A 21,029-nucleotide genomic window follows, 5' to 3' on the forward strand; every position below is an offset into this window, starting at 1 on the left:
CCAGCCCCCCCGTGACCCCGGAGATGCTGGGATTGGCTCCAGCCCCCCCGTGACCCCGACTAGGGGGATTGAGCGGTTCGGATAATGAATGAATGAATGATTATCTATTCATTGCTCTTATCACTGACCTTGTGTTTAACGCTTGTGCAAACTACCCGATGCTCCAGCGAGGTGAGAGCTCGGGTCAGTGAAGCTATGAGTGCGGGAAATTTCTGAACAGTCATCTCAACACAAGCCTTAATAAAGCGAAAGACCCAGAGAGCACCTGACAAGTTGCTAACAACAAACACAGCGCGTGAATTGCGAACGCTGCCAAACCTTCCAAATAAGAGCCAGAATAAACAGAGGTGGAAAGAGTACTGAAAAATTGTAATTGAGTAAAAGTATCATTACTTTGCCTAAAATCTACTCAGAGTAAAAGTAAAATTACCCATCTCAAAATTTACTCGAGTAAAAGTACGAAATTACTTCATTTAAAATGTAATTTGAGTAAAAGTTACTTAGTTACTTCCAGTTATTTAATGCATGGATGAATCATGAACCAAATTCAGCACAAGTTGTTTTAATCGATTTCAAAGCGTATTTAAGTGCACATCCACACTTGCAAAAAGATCAGCTGGGCTCAGGAACATACTTCCTCACAGCACAAGGACAGTCACAACCTGTACCATAAAGTGCAAACAATTTTCAGTCCTATTGTCCAATGGACAACACTATGATAAGAATAAAGGAATTTAAATTACAAATTATTCAAAAAACAAAATGCACACAAAATTAAGTGCCCACAAGATGCCACAAATCAAACTAAAATGCAACAGGATTCCACTACTCACAATAAAATGCCCACAGGATCCCACATCAAAAATTAAAAAATGCTCATAGGATCCCAAAATTTAAAAGTAAGTGCTCACAGGATCCAACTTTTCAAAATACAGTGCCCACCGGATCCCACTATTCACAATAAAATGCCCACAGCTTGCCACAACTCAAAATAAAATATAAAATGACCACAGGATCCCACATCTCAAAATAAAACAAAATGCGCACAGGATTCCACAGAACCTGATAGATAGAAGATTTAAAGATAGAACAATCTCATCCTTTTGGGAAAAAAAGTGCACCAGATTACAACCTGATTATAAGACAATGGAAAAGGTGCGCGCAAGGCAAGGCCACGCAATTGGCCTTCAGTTCTAGGACTCAGAAGTTTAAATTTCTGCCCGCATTTAATTTTTCACCATCAATATTTTTTTACTCAGTAATGTGAGGGCGTTCAAATGTAGTGAATTAAAACTACTTGGGTCAAAATGTACTCGAGTAAAAGTAAAAATTACATATTTCGAAAACTACTCAGAAAATTACAAATTACTCATAAAAAGTACTCAATTACAGTAATGTGAGTAAATGTAATTAGTTACTTTCCACCCCTGAGAATAAACATTTTTAAACAGTTTCCGCTTTTTCTGTGGTTTAATTTTTTGGGTGGGACAAATATACCTATACCTCAACATCACCATGATCAGTCTGAAGGAGGAGCTACAAAAGCTGAAAGCCAACCAGCAGACATTCAGCTCTGCAGAGAAACAATTAATCCATCTTATGCCACATACTACCCACACTGAGACACACCTGGTCCACCCAGAATGCCGCCTTACCCACACCGAACCCCACCCAGAACACTACCGTCCCAATCTTAGTCTTGACATACACAACAAGATCCACATCCCACTTCTACAAAAACACCTCCCGCCAGACCTGAGACAAGCCCAGCCCAACCTAACCCTAAACCCCGCCCAGCACAACCTGACCCTAAATCCCGCCCAGCCCAACCTGACCCTAAACCCCGCCCAGCCCAACTTGACCCGTCCAGCCCAACCTGAGCTACAACCTGCAGTCTGAGCTAGATAAAAAGCCGTATACATACACAAATATTCCTACCAAGGTTATAATCATTAATGAAAACAAACTAAAAAAGAAAAACTGATATTGAAAAAACATTTTCGTCAACTGAAATAAATAATAACGGTAATTAAAAGAGAAAACAATAACTAACTGTAACTGTATTACATGTTTACAAAACTAACTAAAATGTTCTGAAATTATAGATAGATATAGATAATAATAAAATTATTTATCAATAAATTTAGATATAGACCCTTCATTTTCGTGTTTGTCAAGTCTTGTGGACTGACATGAAATAGATTTTTTTTCACTAGAAGTTTTACATTAGCTAACAGAATTGTACGCCACTGTCACGTTGTTTCTTGTTTAGAGCTCCTGCTCGCCATGCTAGCCTGCAAAATTATGACAACAAAAGTTGGCAGATGTCTTGTATGGAATTTTTTTTTTATGACTACAAGAAAGACTATGTCATAGTGGAATCAGGTGATAAAATACATGAATCACTTCTCAAGAGAAAAACTCACAAATCTCAAAGCTCACACAATAGGGCTAACTGCCAGTACCTTGAAAAGCTAGTCTCAGAGTAGCTCCGCTGAAAGAGAAGCAACATCCCGGCTAGGTAGCACAGGGAAGGAGACAACCATAATGGACCATTTTCATCACTGATCAAATAGTGTGCTAAAGGCCCACAGGTCGTGCAGTCCATTGCTGTGCATCATCACAGATCTTCGCCTTGCAACGTGGGAAGTAGCCTGCACACTTTCTCAAGCCTCCTGTCACCTATTTGGCTTAAAATTAACAAAGAAATTATAAATTCTCCAAAAAATATTTTCCTTTGTTCAATCTACATTCCTCCGAGTAAATCCCCTTATTACAATGAAGATATTTTGCTCAGTCTCCATGATCAAATCAGCATATTCCAGGTCCAGGGAAGTGTATTGATCTATGTGGATCTGAATAAACATACTGAATCATTACCTGATCTCAAGACAGAACAGGGTAACATTAACATATTTGGACAAACAAAAAACAGTGACCCCCACTCCTACCACTACAAAGCCCTGCAATGTCAAGAGCTGAGCAGAGAAGAGTCCCCTCACACAGCTGGTCCTGACACTGAGTTCCACATCAAGACCAGACTGGAATACAATCAGGCCAAACCAAATCAAAAACAAAATTATATCACTAATTGTAACCCAAACACAAGCACAAAAGGTATGCAGTGCTATCTGTCCCTAAAAGGACAGTACACTATAGTAGACTACCTGCTTACAGTGACTGATACTAAACACAGAACCACGTAGCAAGAAAGTCCAGGCTCAGTGAACACAGCCTGGCCATCCAGAACGGCCGATACAAGAGATCATGGCTGCCCAGAGAGAGCAGAGACTCTGCAGCAGTGTAACAGTGTGACTGTAGAGACAGAGCTGCACTTCCTCACTGAATGTGGAACATTTCACCAAATACGTCAGATCTATTTCACAACATCTGAGCTGATTCATCCAAACTTTAATCTCTACCTAATACAGACAAACTCCCCATCCTCCTGGGAGAAAAGAAAGCAGCACTTTAGCGGGGCAATATGTATCTGCCTGCCACAACACGACGGACAGTAACTAACACACACACAGACTGCCATGTTTGTTAACACTGACTATATTGATCTATTTATTTATTTATACTGTAATACTGTAACTGGATATGGTCTTGTCAATAAAGCTTATTGAATTGAATACTGACTGACTGTGTGTGTGTGAGAGAGAGAGTGAGTGAAAGAGAGGATATTGTGTGTGTGTTTGTGTATAATGTCAGTAACTCACTGTAGTTTCTCCAGTGTACAGTGTGGATCCTCCAGTAGAGCAGAGAGCTGCTTCACTCCTGAGTCTCCTAGTTTATTGTAGTTCAGGTTCAGCTCTCTCAGGTGTGATGAGGGGTTTGATTTCACAGCTGAACACAGAGCAGCACAGCCTTCCTCTGTAATACTGCAGTTAGACAGACTGTAGAGAGAAGGAGAAAAACTCCTCACACTTACAGATCAACACACACACACTCACACACAAACACAGACACGGTGTGTGTATTCAGGAGAGACATGCAGTGTGTGTGTGTGTGTGTGTGTGTGTGTGTGTGTGTGTGTGTAGGGGGAGAACAAGCAAGAAAGTTTATATGTGAATCCAGGGCCGGAGTGGGCCACTTTTTCAGCCCGGGAAATTCATGTCAAAATCCGGCCCAAATTTTTTTTCCCCTCCTAATCGGCCCAAACTAAAAATTGACTTGAGCCGGCCCATCGGGAATCCTCCCTAATCTCCCGATTAGCCACTCCGGCTCTGTGTGAATCTAATTAATACAGTGATAGTGTGTGTCTCAGAAAAAAGGAGGATGGTGACTGTGCTTGTATATGTGAGAGAAAGAGGATATTGACTGTGTGTGTGTGTGTGTGTGTGTGTGTGTGTGTGTGTGTGTGTGTGTGTGTGTGTGTGTGTGTGTGTGTGTGTGTGTATGTGTATAAGGAGTCATTAGTTCAGTAACTCACTGTAGTATCACCAATGTACAGTGTGGATCCTCCAGTAGAGCAGAGAGCTGCTTCACTCCTGAGTCTCCTGGTTTATTCTGGCTCAGATTCAGCACTCTCAGGTGTGATGAGGGGTTTGACCTCAGAGCTGAACACAGAGCAACACAACCTTCCTCTGAAATCATGCAGTATTCCAGACTGGAGAGAGGAGAAAAACTCACACTTACAGTTCAGCACAAACAATGATGTAATCACAGACCCTATGTGTATTCAGGAGAGACATGCAGTGTGTGTGTGTGTGCGTGTTTGTAGAGAGAAAACATGCAAGAAAGTTTGTGAATTTAATTACAGTGATAGTGTTTGTCTCAGAGAAAAGTGGGGATATTGATGATTGTGTGTGTGTGAGAGAGAGAAAGAATATATTGACTGTGTGTGTGTATAAAGAGTCAGTAACTCAGTAACTCACAGTAGTATCTCTAGTGTACAGTGTGGATCCTCCAGTAGAGCAGAGAGCTGCTTCACTCCTGAGTCTCCTGTAACATTGAGGTTCAGATTCAGCCCTCTCAAGTGTGATGAGGGGTTTGACCTCAGAGCTGAAAACAGGGCAGCACAGCCTTCCGCTGAAATATGGCAATTATCCAGACTGTAGAAAGAAGGAGAAAAACGTCTCACACTTACAGATCAACACACACAATCACACAGACACTGTGTATTCAGGAGAGACATACAGTTGTATATGTGTGTGTTTTTGTAGAGAGACAACAAGCAAGAAAGTGTGTGTAGCTTGTGGATGTCAATCTAATTAAGGGGGAGGTCTTCAGAGATGTGTGTCCCCAGGAATCTCAAGGAAGGGACTCTTTCCACACGTTTCCCATTTATGAAGAGTGCTGTGGGGTCTGCACCTTTCCTTCAGAAGTCAGGGACCAGTTCTTTAGTTTTGAAGGAGTTCAAGGAGATTGTTCTCCACATACCATTTAGCCAGAAGGTGGACCTATTCCCTATAGGCAATCGTTTCTCCTCTGGAGATGAGTCCAATCACAGTTGTGTTGTCCATAAACATAATGGTGTTACTGTAGTGTGTGGAAGTGCAGTCATGAATGTAGAGTCAAAGTCAAATTTATTTATATAGCGCTTTTCACAACACACATTGTCACAAAGCAGCTTTACAATCATATGGGTCCAGAGTGCATAGAGAAGACTCAGTACGCAGCCATGTGGCTCCAGTGCTGAGTGTATGACCCTGGAGGACTGATGGCGGCCTAATCTGACAGACTGGGTGAGATCTGTCAAAAAGTCCTTGATCCAGATGCAGGGGGGTTGGGAAGGTCCTACATCTGTGAGTTTGGTCATCAGCCTGTTGGGGATGACCGTGTTAAAAGCAGAGCTATAGTCTATAAATAAAATCCTCACTTAGCTCCCCTGGTTTTCCAGCTGTGTGAGTATTGTGTTTACTGCAATGGTGATGGCATCCTCAGTGGACTTGGTTTTGTTTTAGGGACAAACTGATATGGGTCAAAGGTGGGTGGGAGGACAGCTCTGATGTGCTGTAGTTACGGTTTCTAAAACCACTTCATTATGACGGTGTAAATGCATGCAAGCACCTACAAGCTCCTGGGAAATGGTCTGTCTTGCCGGTGGATGTACTGATGCCGGGGTTGGATGTGCCATTGCCACAAGAGGACATGCTGATGCTAGCTCCTACCTGAGGCTCACCATCTGCACCGAAGGGACTGTTACTACTTGTTCGGGGAACAAGAACCTTAACTATAACTGTAGAACCACCTTTTGGCCACAAATATGGACTTGTGCTAACGGGTCGCCCAATGGAGGATGGTTCCCTTTTGAGTCTTGGTCCTCCTCAGAGGTTTCTTCCTATTCCCCACCATCATAGGGAGTTTTTCCTTGCCACTGTCGCCATTGGCTTGCTGTAAAAAGCGCTATATAAATAAATTTGACTTGACTTGATTTGACTAAATGCGACCGGGTGGTAGTCATTGAGGACACTGATGGGGTTTTTTCGTCAGCGGGATGATGGTGGCAGACATCAGGCATGGTCGGATGATGGAGCTGGACAGGTACAGATTAAAGATTTTGGTGAAAATCCTGCAGAGCTGATCTGAGCATATTTTCATTACCTTTCCTGTCACACCATGAGGGCCAGCAGTTTTCCTGGGATTCACTACTTTCAGCATGTGTCACTTCATGTGCCTGCACCTCATAACGAGCAAAGAAACAATTAAGTTCTTCTGCCAGTGAGGCATCACCCTCAGCGTTTCTGAATTTGTGATTGGTGATGTGCTGAATGCCCTGCCACACACCTCTCATGGTTGGTTCTTGCCGTGTTATCTAGGGCTCTGTCTCCAGACCTGAAGGTGATGTTGTCCTCATTGAGGAGACTTCTGACTTCTCGTCATCCAGGGATTTTGGGTAACAATGTTATTTTCCACTGTTACAATGCACACACAGTTCTTGATATACAGTAGATGTATATTGATCCAGATCCAGATTCTCAGATGCCCTATTAGTCCTTTCGAAGCAATCTTGCAGTTGTGAGGTAGCTCCTTCAGGCCATGTCTGGATAGTTTTTGTGGTTGCTTGAGATTTTCTTTTGAGGAGTGTACAGGAGTTAAGAATAAAGAACAGTGGTCTGACTGACCCAGGTGTGGCAATAATGTTGTTTTGAAGTTGTTCTTGATGTTTGAATACACCTTATCCAATATATTGTTCCCCCTGGTAGCACATTGGACAGGCTGATCAAATTTTGGTGGGATGGATTTTAACTCAACATGATTCAAATCGCCAGCTATTATGTGAGCTGCATCGGGGTAGCTGTTTTGCTGTGAATTAATGCTGCTGAGACTCTGCTATGTTAGCATCAGGAAGATTGTAAACAGCTGTTACTAAGACAACTGATATTTCACGAGGGAGATAAAATGTCCTGCATTTAATTGTCATGTACTCCATATCTGAAGAGCAGTGTCTATTGATGATTTTTGCATTAGTACACCAGCTGTTGTGTGGGTAAATGCATAGCGCCTTGCCTCGTTTTATTGGAATCTTTGTTCCTGTCCCAGCAAAACGTGGCGCGGACTGCTAGCTACATCTGGGATGAGTGAGTGTAGCCACTTCTCCATGATTACCAGAATGCACCAGTCCTCTTTGAATTTGTTTGTGGAGATCAGCAGACTCAGCCGTTGTGTCTTTCTGCACTGCCATCATGCAGTGTTTTTATTGACTGTGTTGTGTGTGTGTGTATAAAGTGATAGTAAGTCAGTAACTTACTCTAGGTTCTCCAGTTTACAGTGTGGATCCTCCAGTAGAGCAGAGAGCTGCTTCACTCCTGAGTCTCCTGGTTTATTGACTCTCAGATTCAGCTCTCTCAGGTGTGATGAGGGGTTTGACCTCAGAGCTGAAAACAGGGCAGCACAGCCTTCCTCTCTAATACTGCACCAAGATAGACTGTAGAGAGAAAGAGGAAAAACTCCTCACACTTACTGAACAACGCACATACACTCACACAAACACAGACAGACATTGAAAGACAAGAAAGTGTATGTGAACCTAATTAATACAGTGATTGTGTGTGTGTGTATACGTTTGTGTGTGTGTGAGAGAGAGATTTTGACTGTGTATATGTGTCTATAAAGAGTCAGTTATAGCTGACATCAACTAGTTTGCCTTTGTGTGGTTGTGTTTAGTGTAGTGATAAGAGGTGGATGGTTGGGCACGGGAGACACAGCTGCTGTGGACACACACCTTGTTTGTCTTAAGAGCACGTGTGTCTACCTTAAGCATTCGTCATGTTGGAGTTGTTTTTGTATGCACGTCAAGTTCAGTTTACCAAGATAATTTTTTAAAATTTTTTATACATCTTTATTTCTCATTTTCCAGCACACATTTACAAAAGGGTGAAATAATAAAAAAAATTTAATTAAATAAGTAAATGAATAGGTATATAGTAATGATAGTGGTAATAATAATAATAATAAAAACCAAACAGACTAAATGAAAAAAATATATATGCACATACATTATAAAAGGTATAAATTCCTACTCAGGATAGAGTTCATATTGTCTGAGGACTGCAAGAAAGTTGTTCCAAGTTTTATGAAAACGATCGAGAGAACCTGCTCTCAAAGAACGCAGTCTTTCAAGGTAAATACAGCGGTTCACTTCCTGCAACCAGAAATTGTGTGTAGGTGGGAGCGTGTGCTTCCATCTCAGTAAAATACAACGTTGGGCCAGTAAAGTCGTAAATGCTGAGATCTGCTTATGAGCTGCTGTCGTAAAGGATAAAGGTGAAATGCCAAACACCGCTGCCAAGGGGTTAGGAGGAAGAGAGGTGGAGAAGGCCAGCTCCAGGGTGTCAGGGTTGGCTCGGATGCCACGCCTTCTACCTCCACAAGAGGCACCCGAGTCAGTCCTAGACTTGCTGGACGCAATCGGCGGTGATCCGTTTCAGCTGTTTCCAAGGCTTCTTAACACTAGAAGTCCCAGAGAAGGGTCTTTCAACACTTCTACCATCGGAACCCAGAGAAGGGTCGAGAGAACTGAAGGATTTTAGCTAACACCCTATTATCAGCTGCGAGCAGGCACTTTTGTTCTGTAAATAAGGCCATTACTGGCGCACCACAGGAGGGGGCATGCTTCAGCTCACAACTAATTGTTGTTTTTCATTGAGTTTAGCCATTTAGTTAGTTCTATTCAGTTTGTTGTATTTTATAATATAAAGGTTATATATATTGTATATAGTTTAGTTTTATCTGAGCAACAAAGCACAAACAATAAATTATTTTTTAATATTTTAAATAGAAAATTAGAAATTTTATAGCCAGGTACATGTGAGTAATGACCAGAAGCATTTGTGTCTAAGTCAGGAGGACTGAAATTTCAGCATGAGAAACATACAAAAGAACAACTGTTATGTTTCCATGCTTTTTTATGTTCCATGCTTTTTATTATTGCCATAAAATTATACAAAAAATACAAGGAATAAAACAATTCCACACATATTTACAATAGGCTGCAGTGCAGGGCTGTGTGTGTGTGTGTGTGTGTGTGTGTGTGTGTGTGTGTGTGTGTGTGTGTGTGTGTGTGTGTGTGTGTGAGTGGCATGTCCTTCTTGTGTGACTAGCACTTCAGCAGTCACTCAGCAGTCTGTCAGAACATGCCTGGCACTGCCAGGGTATCTCCCTGGTACATTTGCCACACGTGTATCTGTAGCAGTCGACACATCTCACATTTGCACAATTGTTCATGAGTGTTCTCATCAGAGCATTCACATACAACTATCTACCCAGTCTGCCAGTCCCTCATTTGGGGAGAAAGCTACAGTACTGTGGCTATTCCCACTTTAGTGACCCCATTTTGTTTCTCTTTCACTCAGACAATAAAATATTCCAATACAGTGAGGACATGCACCTAAGACAAAAATTTCAGACCCCTCCATGATTAAAAATTGTCTAAATTGTCTAAAGTGGGGAATAGCCACAATAGTGTAGCTTTCTCCCCAAATGAGGGAGTGGCAGACTGAGTGGATAATTGTATGTGAGTGCTCTGTTGAGAACATTTCAACTTTATTGTATATATTTCTAAACTTACATCATGTCCTCTGTAGCTTCTGCTCTCAGCCAGGCCCTCTGACTGCCTCTCTCACCTTATGCATGTCCCCTGCACAACAATGCAGCTGGGGGATGGGCAGACACACTCAGGACCAGCTTACACACTTTTGCATGACCTTTTTTGAGGTGGATCAACACAATTAATTTGGTAATTTTTTTCAAAAATTGTTATTTTGAACCCACTTGTCTTTTTTAGAAGAAAAACATTACTAACATTACTACATTTCTACCTGAGCCTGCCAAAAGCCAGTGCTGAGGTATTTTGGATCATGAGGCCATCCTTTGTCATGCAGCCACTTCTAGGTAGACGGGGGGATGGGTGATAGTGTGAGCTATGTTGATCCATTGACTCAGACGGAGAAGAAAAGACCCTTTCAGTGAAATCTGAACTTTAGCTATTTTGACCAATAATCATGTCACCTTTTGCAGTGAGAAAAAAATCCAAAATTAGTACAAAGGAGGCAGACTTGAGATGTTTTGGAATTATAGTTCAAATAATGTCTGTGTCAGTTTTATAATAAAGAGAAAGATGACTGTAGCCACCTACATGTGGATGAAAATCCGTGTCACCACACATTTCACTTACTCTGTTGACTGAGAAGCAAGGATAGCAAAGGTTTCCAGTACACAGCAGGCTTTGGACATGATCCTGGAGGGGCCGTGGGCGGGTGGGGTTCCCTGGTCTTTCTCTGCCTGCCTCTGGCCTCTGGGGCCTTGCTAATAAGTACATTCTGTACATTTATCCTATGTTGCACTTACATAAACACACACACTCACACACACATACATCAGTCATTTGTGCTGTATGTCTTACTTTCTGCTCTTCATTTAGTAGCAGCAGTTGGTGAATCATTTGAGCTGTTTTTTCTGCTCTTCTGTCTTCTGTGTTTTCAGAGAGTAGTGAAAATCTGTAGTAGTGATATCTCTTTTGGTAAGATTTCCTAAATTTCCTATTTTTGTTTGCTGGTTATGGCTGTATTTGGAAGAGACACACTGCAAAATCTTGATCTTGATAAGTTAAAATTGCTCAATAATATTATTCTATTTCAAGTAGCTGAGGGTTTTTTGTATACATTTATGTAAAAACATTTTTACCTATTAGCAGTTTTTCAAAAGACAAAACTACTTAAAATAAGGTTAAAAATATCAGAGCCATTTTGACTAATCAATATGCCACCTCTATGCCATTATAATTCAAATATTATGTTTGTGTCAATTTCACATTATTTCAACCTTTCACAAATCAAATCTCAAACATATGGTTCTGTAGATGAGGAGACTTATTGCAAGAGATCTTGCACAGTCTCATATGGCAGTCAAGGAGGTGCAAGCTTTCAGCAGGAACCACCCATACCTGACACACGCCTCATTTACATAACACTGGAGGCAAGTTCAGCTCTTCTCCCCCCTGCTGATTCCTCAGGCAATGGGCACTTTTGCAAATGAATGGATGTTAATTGGAGCCACCAGAGGTGTCAGTTTGGACTAAGGTTCTTTGGACCCTCTTTTGGGACTTCAGGGGGGTGGTTGAAATTTCAGGGACTTCTAGTGTTAAGGAACGAATCACTGCTGATTCGTTTTGGTCTCGTCCCATTGCGTTCTCAGCCTTTTATCTGGTCTCTCGGTCTCTCACTCTCTTCTCTGCCTTTTTACTATTACTTATTCGAGTGTTATCTCCTGCGCCGCTTACTGACCTCCCTCAAGTTTTCCTCCAGCTTTTTACTTCCTATCAGTTTATCTTTTAGTTTGGGAAGTGTTTTGTTTTGTCGCGGCGTTTTTGCCTGCTGTCAGTCTTTCCCTGACGTCCTTAGTTTCGTATTTCACGCGTTGTATCTTTTCTGTGTTCTTTCTGTTGCCTTTGTTGTTTTCCTCCCGTGCCTAGACGGTTGAGTTTTTTTCCCCGAGCACTGCGGTCGTGTTTTTTATTATGCGTTGAGTTTTATCCGCGCCCCCTTTTAGTTTTGTTTTGCTTCTGCATGTGCGTGTGTTTTTATGTGCATGCAGATTGGGTTCTCTGTTGCATTTAATCACTCTCACGGCTTTAGTGATAAGCTTGTTTTACTCTATTGGTTTCCTAACGGCATTTGGGTTCAATTCTCCCTTTGTTTTCTTACGCGGTGTGTACCGGTCTGTACATCCCGCGTTACACAGGGTGCCAAATACCTGAGTCCAAAAAGAGAACAACTTGGGGCAAAACCAGAACATGTGAGGGTGATCTGCCGGCGAATGTTGACATCTGGGGCATGAATCTGATGTTGTAGGGAATATCCTTGCTAATCGAGCATTGGTGTAGTGGTAGTTGATGAATAACTTTAAACTGTAACACTTTATGTCTGGCACATATTGAAGATTTATAGCCATTTCTGAGGATTTGGGCCCATTGGCCATCTGATATAGGACAAGTAAGACCCCGTTCCCAATCCGCCCTGTGCGGTTCGGTCAAATCCATGGAGGTAGGGGCTAGCTGATTATAAATAACTGAGATTAGGCCTTTAGTTGTAACGTCAATTGCCAAGATAAAATCTATTTTGGATTCAGGAGGGCGACTGGAAAAATTAGTAAATTACCCCATATAAAGTGAGTCAACATGCCATCTAAAGTACGAAAAAAGGATAGGTTTAACAGAATGGGAACATGTTGAAATAAGTATAACAACTTAGGGAGTAGCATCATTCTAATAAGGGCAACACGACCGGCCATTGACAGGGGGAAGGATGACCATCGTATTAAATCTCGTTTAATATTATCAAGTTTGGGACCAAAGTTCGCTTTGAATAAGTTTCTAAAGGAGGATGGAAAATAGATACCCAAGTATGAAAATCCTTCTGAGACTTTTTTGAATGGGAGTGAAGACAAAGGTAGTTTGTTGGCTGGTGCATTGATAGGATAGAATTCACTTTTTTGAAGGTTAAGTTTATATCCCAAAAGTTGACCAAACTTTTCTAAGATATTTAGGACCGCTGGAAGAGACGATTGGGGTCTGACATGTATAAGAGTAAGTCATCTGCGTAGAGAGAGACTTTATGTATTAACTCAATGCATTGTATACCCTGAAAGTTACACTCTGAGTGGAGCCAAATGGCTAAAGGTTCAATTGCCAGATTAAATAATAAGGGTGATAGAGGACATCCCTGCCTGGTGCCTCGTTTTAGGGGAAAAAAGGCTGAACGGGTGGTGTTTGTTGAAGTTGAGGCCATTGGGGACAAATATAGTAATTGGATCCATGCTATAAATTTAAATGAATTTTTATAATTTTTTATAAATGAATTTATAAATGAATTTATGGAGAATATGGAAAAGGTAATCCCATTCAATCCTGTTGAACGCCTTTTCAGCATCCAATGAGATAACCACTTCAGGGGTTTGAGAGGGCAAGGAGTAAATAATATTTACCAAACGTCTTGTGTTATAGAAAGAATGTCGTCCTTGCATGAAACCGGTTTGATCAGGTCCGATTAAATGAGATAAGGCTGCCTGGAGCCGTGTGGCTAGGATCTTTGAGAGAATCTTGTAATCAACATTTAAAAGGGAAATTGGTCTATAATTGCTACACTGGGTCGGGTCTTTGTCCTTTTTTAGGATCACAGAAATCAAAGCTTCGTTCATAGACTGGGGTAATTTGCCACATGTCCAAGAGTCATTGTAAAGCCGTGTAAGAATGGGAGCCAATTTGTTATTAAATTCCTTATAAAATTCTGCGGTATATCCATCCGGGCCAGGAGATTTACTAGTTTGAAGGGCTTTGATTGACATTTGCTCCTCAATGTCAAGGATAGGGGCTTCAAGGATTTCTACCAAATCTGCATTTACCTGGGGGAATGTCAAGTCATTAAGCACCAGAAACGGGACTTTGTGGGGGTAGTCGTGGCCAGATGAGTAAAGGCTGGAGTAGTAAGTCACAAATGCTTGATTAATGTAAATAGGGTCTGTTAAAATCTCTTCATCAGACGTTTTTATGACCAAAATTATTCTCGGCTCTCACTTGATATGACAGGAATCTACCCGTTTTGTCACCTGATTCATAAGATGACATGCGTGCTTGGGAAAGTTGCAGTCTGAAGCCTTTGAGTCTGAAGCCTTTGATCGAGTATGTGTCTTGATTGCGGAGCTGTCCAAGTGGGGGTCCTGTAAGAGATTAAAGTCTCCGCCCAATATAAGACGATAATTGTTTAATCTGGGAAGTTTAGATATGAGGTTATCGAAGAAGTCAGGGTCGTCCCAATTTGGAGCGTATATACAAATCAGAATTACAGCCATGTTAGCTAAAGAGCCAGTTGCTGCTACAAAGCGGCCACCGGGGTCCGAAATAGTGTCAGTCAAAATAAATGGCGCATTTTTGTGTATAATAATTGCAGCACCCCTAGCACGGACAGAATACTTGGAATGAAGTAGATTCGCCATCCAGGGTCTTTTTACATAAAGCACATCAGATGGGGTAAGATGGGTCTCTTGAAGAAAGTACTTATTGCCTTCTAAGTGTTTAAGGTGCGTAAAGATTCTACCTCTTAGCAGCAGTGTTCAGCCCATTCACATTCCAAGAGATCAGACGTATATTGTCTAAATTGGAAGACATATCAGAGTACAGGTAATGTGAGTGTATGAGGAAGAAGTGAATAGAACGTGGTACGAAGTGTCCTGAGGAAGCACCTGACAAGGGAGAGGAGGCGAAAGGAAAGAGAGAAAAAATTAATAAATAAAAAAATCTAAAATCCCCTATTGAACCTAAAGCAGACATTCCAAAATTAAATGAGAACTCAACTTACAATCCCTACCCACACATTCCTGTGAGACTGAGCACAGGGAACTCAAAGGATCCAAGAGCATCCCCTTCAAATGCCTGTAAGCTCCAGCATTCAATGAAACATGAACATTTAACCAGAAAAAGGGAAACACCCTAATAATAACTATCAAATTGTAGACCGAAAATAAACATCCAGAAGCTAGTGCATCTACATAACGGTGACTAGCCAATACCACTGTAAAGAAATGGACAACCTGAATATTTCGTCCTTGGACAATTGTTATCGCACTTTGGAATCTTTTACATGCAATATAGAATGGTCCCTGACCGAAATAAGAGAAGGATATGCACGTTTTACGCAACCATAGTTACGGCAGTCTTAAGGCAGGAAAATCAGAAAGGTGCCGGATTAGAGTTCAGGAGGTTTTTAGCATCATCAACCGAGTTAAGTCATTTAAAAGACCCCTTGGCAGTACGAATGAACAGGTGAGCCAGGAAGCGTAGTACTGGTCTAAAGCCTCGGTCGAAGAGCTGCTTAAGGACCTCACGATATACCCCGCGCTGTTCGACGACCTCTGGTGAGTAGTCTACGAAGATGTTGATGGGGTTGCCCCGAAAGTAAAGCCTACCCCGCTTAGCACGCACAATCTGTTCCTTAACTTGAAAGTAATGCAGTCGCACTATTATCGGTCGTGGTTTGGAACCTGGTTGCGGCTTTGGGGCTAGCGATCGATGTGCTCTGTCCACCTCGGGGGCAGCTGCCAGTACATCGCCAAGAATCTCGAAGAGACACGAAGAGAAAAAAGTAGTAGGTTGCGGGCCCTCCATTGATTCTGGCAGGCCAGAAAATCGACAGTTTTAGCATAAAGCTTAGTCACAGTCGATTCTAACGTGGCGCAGCGGTCCTCTAGGGTTCGTACATGGTCGTCAACGGCGTTCATGCCGGCTTCCAGCGCGGACGTTCGTTGGCCAATGTCCAGTAAAGTGGTCTGGAGCTGGTCGAACCGGGTTTCCATCGCCGTGCATATGGAGTTGCGGTGTTCTTCCAGCAGGCTAATTAGTGTTGACATGCTAATCTCTGTACTCGGACAAGCAGGCGAGTCTGGTTTTCCAAAACAAGTCCTTTTTCGCTGACCTGGACGATTTAGAAGTCATTGTAATGTTAATTAGCCGTATATGGTTTACTAGTAAGTTATTACAAAGGTGTATTGGCTAGGTAATCAAAGCGATTGACTAAAGGTTCTGCTAATGCTATATGGAGCTCAGGCATGCACGTCATATCCACTCCGCGCCATCTTGGATCCCCGATAAATTTTAATATTGTTAAAGAGAAGTTCATCTGGCTTACGTCAGATTGTATAGTTTAGCAAATGTAGCTAATGAGGTTTGTTTGGGATTTGTTACTATGGTGAATGTTAGCCTGCTAATGCATGTACATGTATCACATAGATAATGAGCTTGTTGGATACGTGAATGTCATGTGAATGTGTTGAATTTCGCTTTATTTACTTGATGCAGTTGATTGTGCCATTTATAGCAAAGAAGATCTCATCAGGTTACTGTATTGTTTGTATTCATTTGCTTAATTTTCCATACACAAACCATTCATTTTCACAAAGAACTGTTGCTTGTGGTCAAGAAGGGCACATCAGTAACTCACTCTAGTCTCTCCAGTTTACAGTGTGGGTTCTCCAGTAGAGCAGAGAGCTGCTTCACTCCTGAGTTTCCTGGTTTATTCTTGTACAGATTCAGCTCTCTCAAGTGTGATGAGGGGTTTGACCTCAGAGCTGAACACAGAGCAGCACAGCCTTCCTCTGTAATACTGCAATCAGACAGACTGTAGAGAGAAGCAGAAAAACTCCTCACACTTACAGATCAACACAACAGTCACACACAAACACAGACACAGTGTGTATATTCAAGTGAGACATGCAGTGAAGTTTGTGTGTGTGTGTGTGTGTGTGTGTGTGTAGGGGGAGAACAAGTAAGAAAGTTTATATGTGATTATATATAAAAACTCCTCACACTTACAGATACATACATACTCATATAACCACAGACACTGTGCGTATTCAGGAGAGACATGCAGTGATGCATGTGTGTGTTTGTAGAGAGAGAATGTTGTGGAAAATAATGAAATGTTAGTGTTATGCGGGACACGTGAACGCGCATAAACCACATTGTTTTTATGAGGTGGTACGCGAACGCGCATAGCTACACCGCGTAGGGTTGTAATAAACCCAAACGCCAAAACCACAAAAACAACACAAAAAACCGAGACCACCGCCAAATCGCTCACGGGAAAAGATACAAAGAAAAACGTCTTCGTGAAAGAAGCACGAAGGAAAACTACCAACAGAAGAAAAATTTAATATAGACGCAGAATAAACTCAACGCGAGGCAAGTATCCTACGAAAACACAAACGAGATTACGAGACAAAAACAAAAACTGATTACGAGAGCGCAAAACTAAAGAAACGCGGAAGTGCTCAACGCGATGTACAGTACGTAATCAACAAAAGAAAAGCAAACACCATGAAACAAAAGAAACGCGGAATAAATCAACGCGAGGTATGTTTACAAAAGGGAAACAAAAACCGCCGGGGGAAGAACCGGCTCACCAATCTGGACGGCGAAAAAATAAAAGCTTCCCTAAACGAGTAACAAGAGAAGAATACAGTGGAGGGAAAACTTGAGAAGGACCCAAAAGGGCGCAGAAGTGAACACACTTGAAAAGAACAGCTATAGAGAAGAGAGAAGGCAAAATGCTAGGAGGAGAATACCAAGAACGTTACTGGCTGACTGCTCGAGAGAAACAAACAACTTAGCGAAGAGACACTGCAGCTAGCCTCCCTAAAAAGGGAGATGCATCCAATTGCACAGCCGGAGAGCCAACTGCAGTTCTAGACCTGCAGTTTTAGACCTGCAGTTCTAGACGTGCTGTAGTTTTAGCCATGCGCCACCTAGCGGCTCGGAATGTAGCTAACGACAGCCAACCGCAGTTCTAGACCAGCAGTTCCAATGCATGCCGTAGGCTCAGGGGCTTGTATATTGTAATAATCCATTGTTTATTTGTTAAATAAGCCCATTGATTCTGAATTGTTTTAGCCAAATCTCTAACATTTGACAAGTTTTAAACGATAATGTACACCACATGTTGTATTTAAATAGAAGTAGTGCGCCTCATTTTCCCTGTTCTTTTAGGGAGTTTTGATTAATTTTGTCATTTACACACACAGCTTGTCTCCTGAAGATATTTTATTTTTAATTAAACTACTGGATTACTGGCATAGGCTATTTTGTATTAAAAATCAGCAAAAATTGCATAATGTCAGGATGCTTTCAGTGAGTAAGCATACGTTTCCAGAATGTTAGGAGTGATTTATTTTACTCGTATACCTTCATTGGCATGCAACTAGCAAATATTATGTGATACTTGGGGTTTTTCGCTCACACGCCACACATCCGATTTCTCACGCCGAAAAAAAAATCTAGTTTATTTACCTCTGATCCATATCTATGATTCAATGAGTTACCAGTTCGCTCTGGCGCAAACACTGGCGACCGATCGATCGCAATATAATACAAATTTTTGTCCATTTTACGTTCGCCACCCCCCCCCCCCCCCCCCCCCGGCAAAAATTTACGTTCGCAGGACTAGCATTTCTCTCAAAGTCGAAGTAGCTACAAAGTAGTCATAAAGGTAGCCAGATCTAACGAACTAAGACACACTAACGCTAGCCAGATTCATCCTTCATGACATAAACATTACGATAACACAAAAATGACCTTCAGACCGATCATATTTACATTTACATTTATGGCATTTAGCAGACTAAATATATGTGTATCATATATTAATATGCTCAATTGTATCAATATTCAGAACATAGTCTGGGTTCTTATGGGTTAATAATGATGGGGAAATGCTACTTTAGCTTGCTTACTACTTTTAGTATTAATAGTAGCGTAATAAGTGCTAATTTCCTTCCTTTAAGTTGTTTCAAATTTAATCAAAGTAGCTACTAAGTAGCCATAAAGGTAGCCAGAACTAACGAACCAAGACACACTAACGCTAGTCAGATTCATCCTTCATGACATAAACATTACGATAACCCAAAAATTACCTTCAGACATTATCATATATCTATCATATATTATTGTTAATTATAAATATTCTTCCATCTGCTCCCGCGACATACTAAACACTATCTGGATATTACGTTACATACATCTAAAACTACGGCACGTCTAGAACTGCAGGTCTAGAACTGCAGGTCTAAAACTGCGGTTGGCTCTCCGGGTGTGCAATTGGATGATGTAGGAGAAAGACTGTGTGTCATCTTCGCTGATTGCGTCTACAAGATGTAGACCGTGAGCGCCCTCTGGTGGTCATGGGCGGGGCAGTGCGGGTGCCTGCCCTGACAGTTAGTTTCTGATAAGACAGTATTTTTTAATATATCATGTGATGGAATGAAGAAGCTTAAGGTCACCTTCGGGGTCAAGGGACTAGACAAGAGGAGGAAGAAGACGGGAGACTTGTTCCAGACAGGAGACATGTTCCAGATAGAGGACATGTTCCAGACAGGAGACATGTTCCAGACAGAGGACATGTTCTAGACAGGAGACATGTTCCAGATAGAGGACATGTTCCAGACAGGAGACATGTTCCAGACAGGGGACATGTTCCAGAGAGGAGACATGTTCTAGACAGGAGCAAGTTTGCCCTAGGAGTGCACAATGTATTTGCCTAGACAGGCTTTACTGGCATTAACATATATCTCATCTGTGTAATCTTTGTACGTAAATGATATGACTTTATAACACATTACCAGCCCGTAAGATATATATGAACTGGCATCGTGAGCAATACACTAGAGTGATTTTAGTGAAGTAACCATTCCGGTGTGCGTGTGTTACTTTCACTGACTGACACTCTCCGAGCACTTGTAACTCTTCTTACAGAGAGACCTTGGATGTTGTGATGGAGAACAAGCAAGAAAGTGTGTGTATGTGTATCTAATTAATACTGTGAAAGTGTGTGTATGTGTATCTAATTAATACTGTGAAAGTGTGTGTCTCAGAGAACAAAGGGGAATGCTCACTGTGTGTGTGAGAGAGAGTGAGTGAGAGAGGATATTGACTGTGTGTGTGTGAGAGAGAGAGAGAGAGAGAGGATATTGACTGTGTGTGTGTGTGTGTGTGAGAGAGAGAGAGAGAGGATTACAGAACTACTGACCACATTTACACCCTGCACACCCTAATCAACCAACATGTACATCAGACCAAAAATGGAAAAATCTTTGCCTGTTTCGTGGATTTTAAGAAGGCATTCGATTCTATTTGGCTCGAAGCACTCTATTACAAACTTCTAGAGAGCGGTGTAGGGGGCAAAGTTTATGACATCATCAAATCAATGTATTTGGGAAACAAATGTGGAGTAAGAATTGGAGACAAACACACAGAATTTTTCACTCAGAAAAGAGGAGTGAGGCAGGGCTGCAGTCTGAGTCCAACACTCTTTAATATCTACATTGACGAGTTAGCGGTGCAGCTGGAACAGTCTGCAGCTCCTGGTCTCGCCCTGCAGGACGGGAAGGTGAAGTTCCTGCTCTACGCAGACGACCTGGTGCTGCTGTCCCCGAGCGCACAGGGGCTACAGCAGCACCTGGATCTGCTGGAGCAGTACTGCCAGAACTGGGCCCTGGCAGTAAACCTGAAGAAGACCAGAGTTATGGTCTTCCAAAAGAAGCCCAGATGTCAGGAAAACAGATACCAGTTCAGTCTGGGCAGCACCGCCCTGGAGCACATGATGCAGTACACTTACCTCGGCCTTGTTATTACGGCATCCGGGAGTTTCAGTATGGCAGTGAATGCACTAAAAGATAAAGCTCATCGAGCAATGTACGCCATCAGGAGAAAATTCTACAATATCGATATTCCGGTTCCAATCTGGTGTAAAATATTTGATAGTGTGATTCAGCCCATTGCGCTGTATGGAAGTGAGGTATGGGGTCCACTCAGTCAGCAAAGCTACACTGGATGGGACAAGCATCCAGCTGAAGCCCTGCATGCAGAATTCTGCAGAATGATTCTAAAAGTCCAAAGAAAAACACCAACCAATGCATGCAGGGCAGAATTAGGCCGATTCCCATTGTTCATCAATATCCAAAAACGAGCTCTAAATTTCTGGATGCATCTGAAAACGAGTCCCAGTGATACGCTACATTTTAAGACGTTACAGACCCAAGAA

At 41.9% G+C, this 21,029-nt stretch overlaps 1 protein-coding gene across 2 annotated transcripts in view; it reads right to left on the bottom strand.

Moving 5' to 3' along the window:
- Window positions 1-21,029, bottom strand: part of LOC143482194 (NACHT, LRR and PYD domains-containing protein 12-like) — a 250,500-nt gene that overhangs the window by 167,941 nt on the left and 61,530 nt on the right. For both annotated transcript variants that reach the window (XM_076980475.1, XM_076980476.1), the window contains exons 6-10: window positions 16,437-16,613; window positions 7,697-7,873; window positions 4,881-5,057; window positions 4,436-4,612; window positions 3,723-3,899 (exon numbers count right to left, since the gene is read on the bottom strand). In XM_076980475.1, coding sequence (XP_076836590.1) covers window positions 3,723-3,899; window positions 4,436-4,612; window positions 4,881-5,057; window positions 7,697-7,873; window positions 16,437-16,613 — 885 coding nt within the window. The remainder of the gene's footprint in view (window positions 1-3,722; window positions 3,900-4,435; window positions 4,613-4,880; window positions 5,058-7,696; window positions 7,874-16,436; window positions 16,614-21,029) is intronic.

This window comes from Brachyhypopomus gauderio, chromosome 18, assembly GCF_052324685.1.
Source record: "Brachyhypopomus gauderio isolate BG-103 chromosome 18, BGAUD_0.2, whole genome shotgun sequence".
Classification (NCBI taxonomy): Eukaryota; Metazoa; Chordata; class Actinopteri; order Gymnotiformes; family Hypopomidae; genus Brachyhypopomus; species Brachyhypopomus gauderio.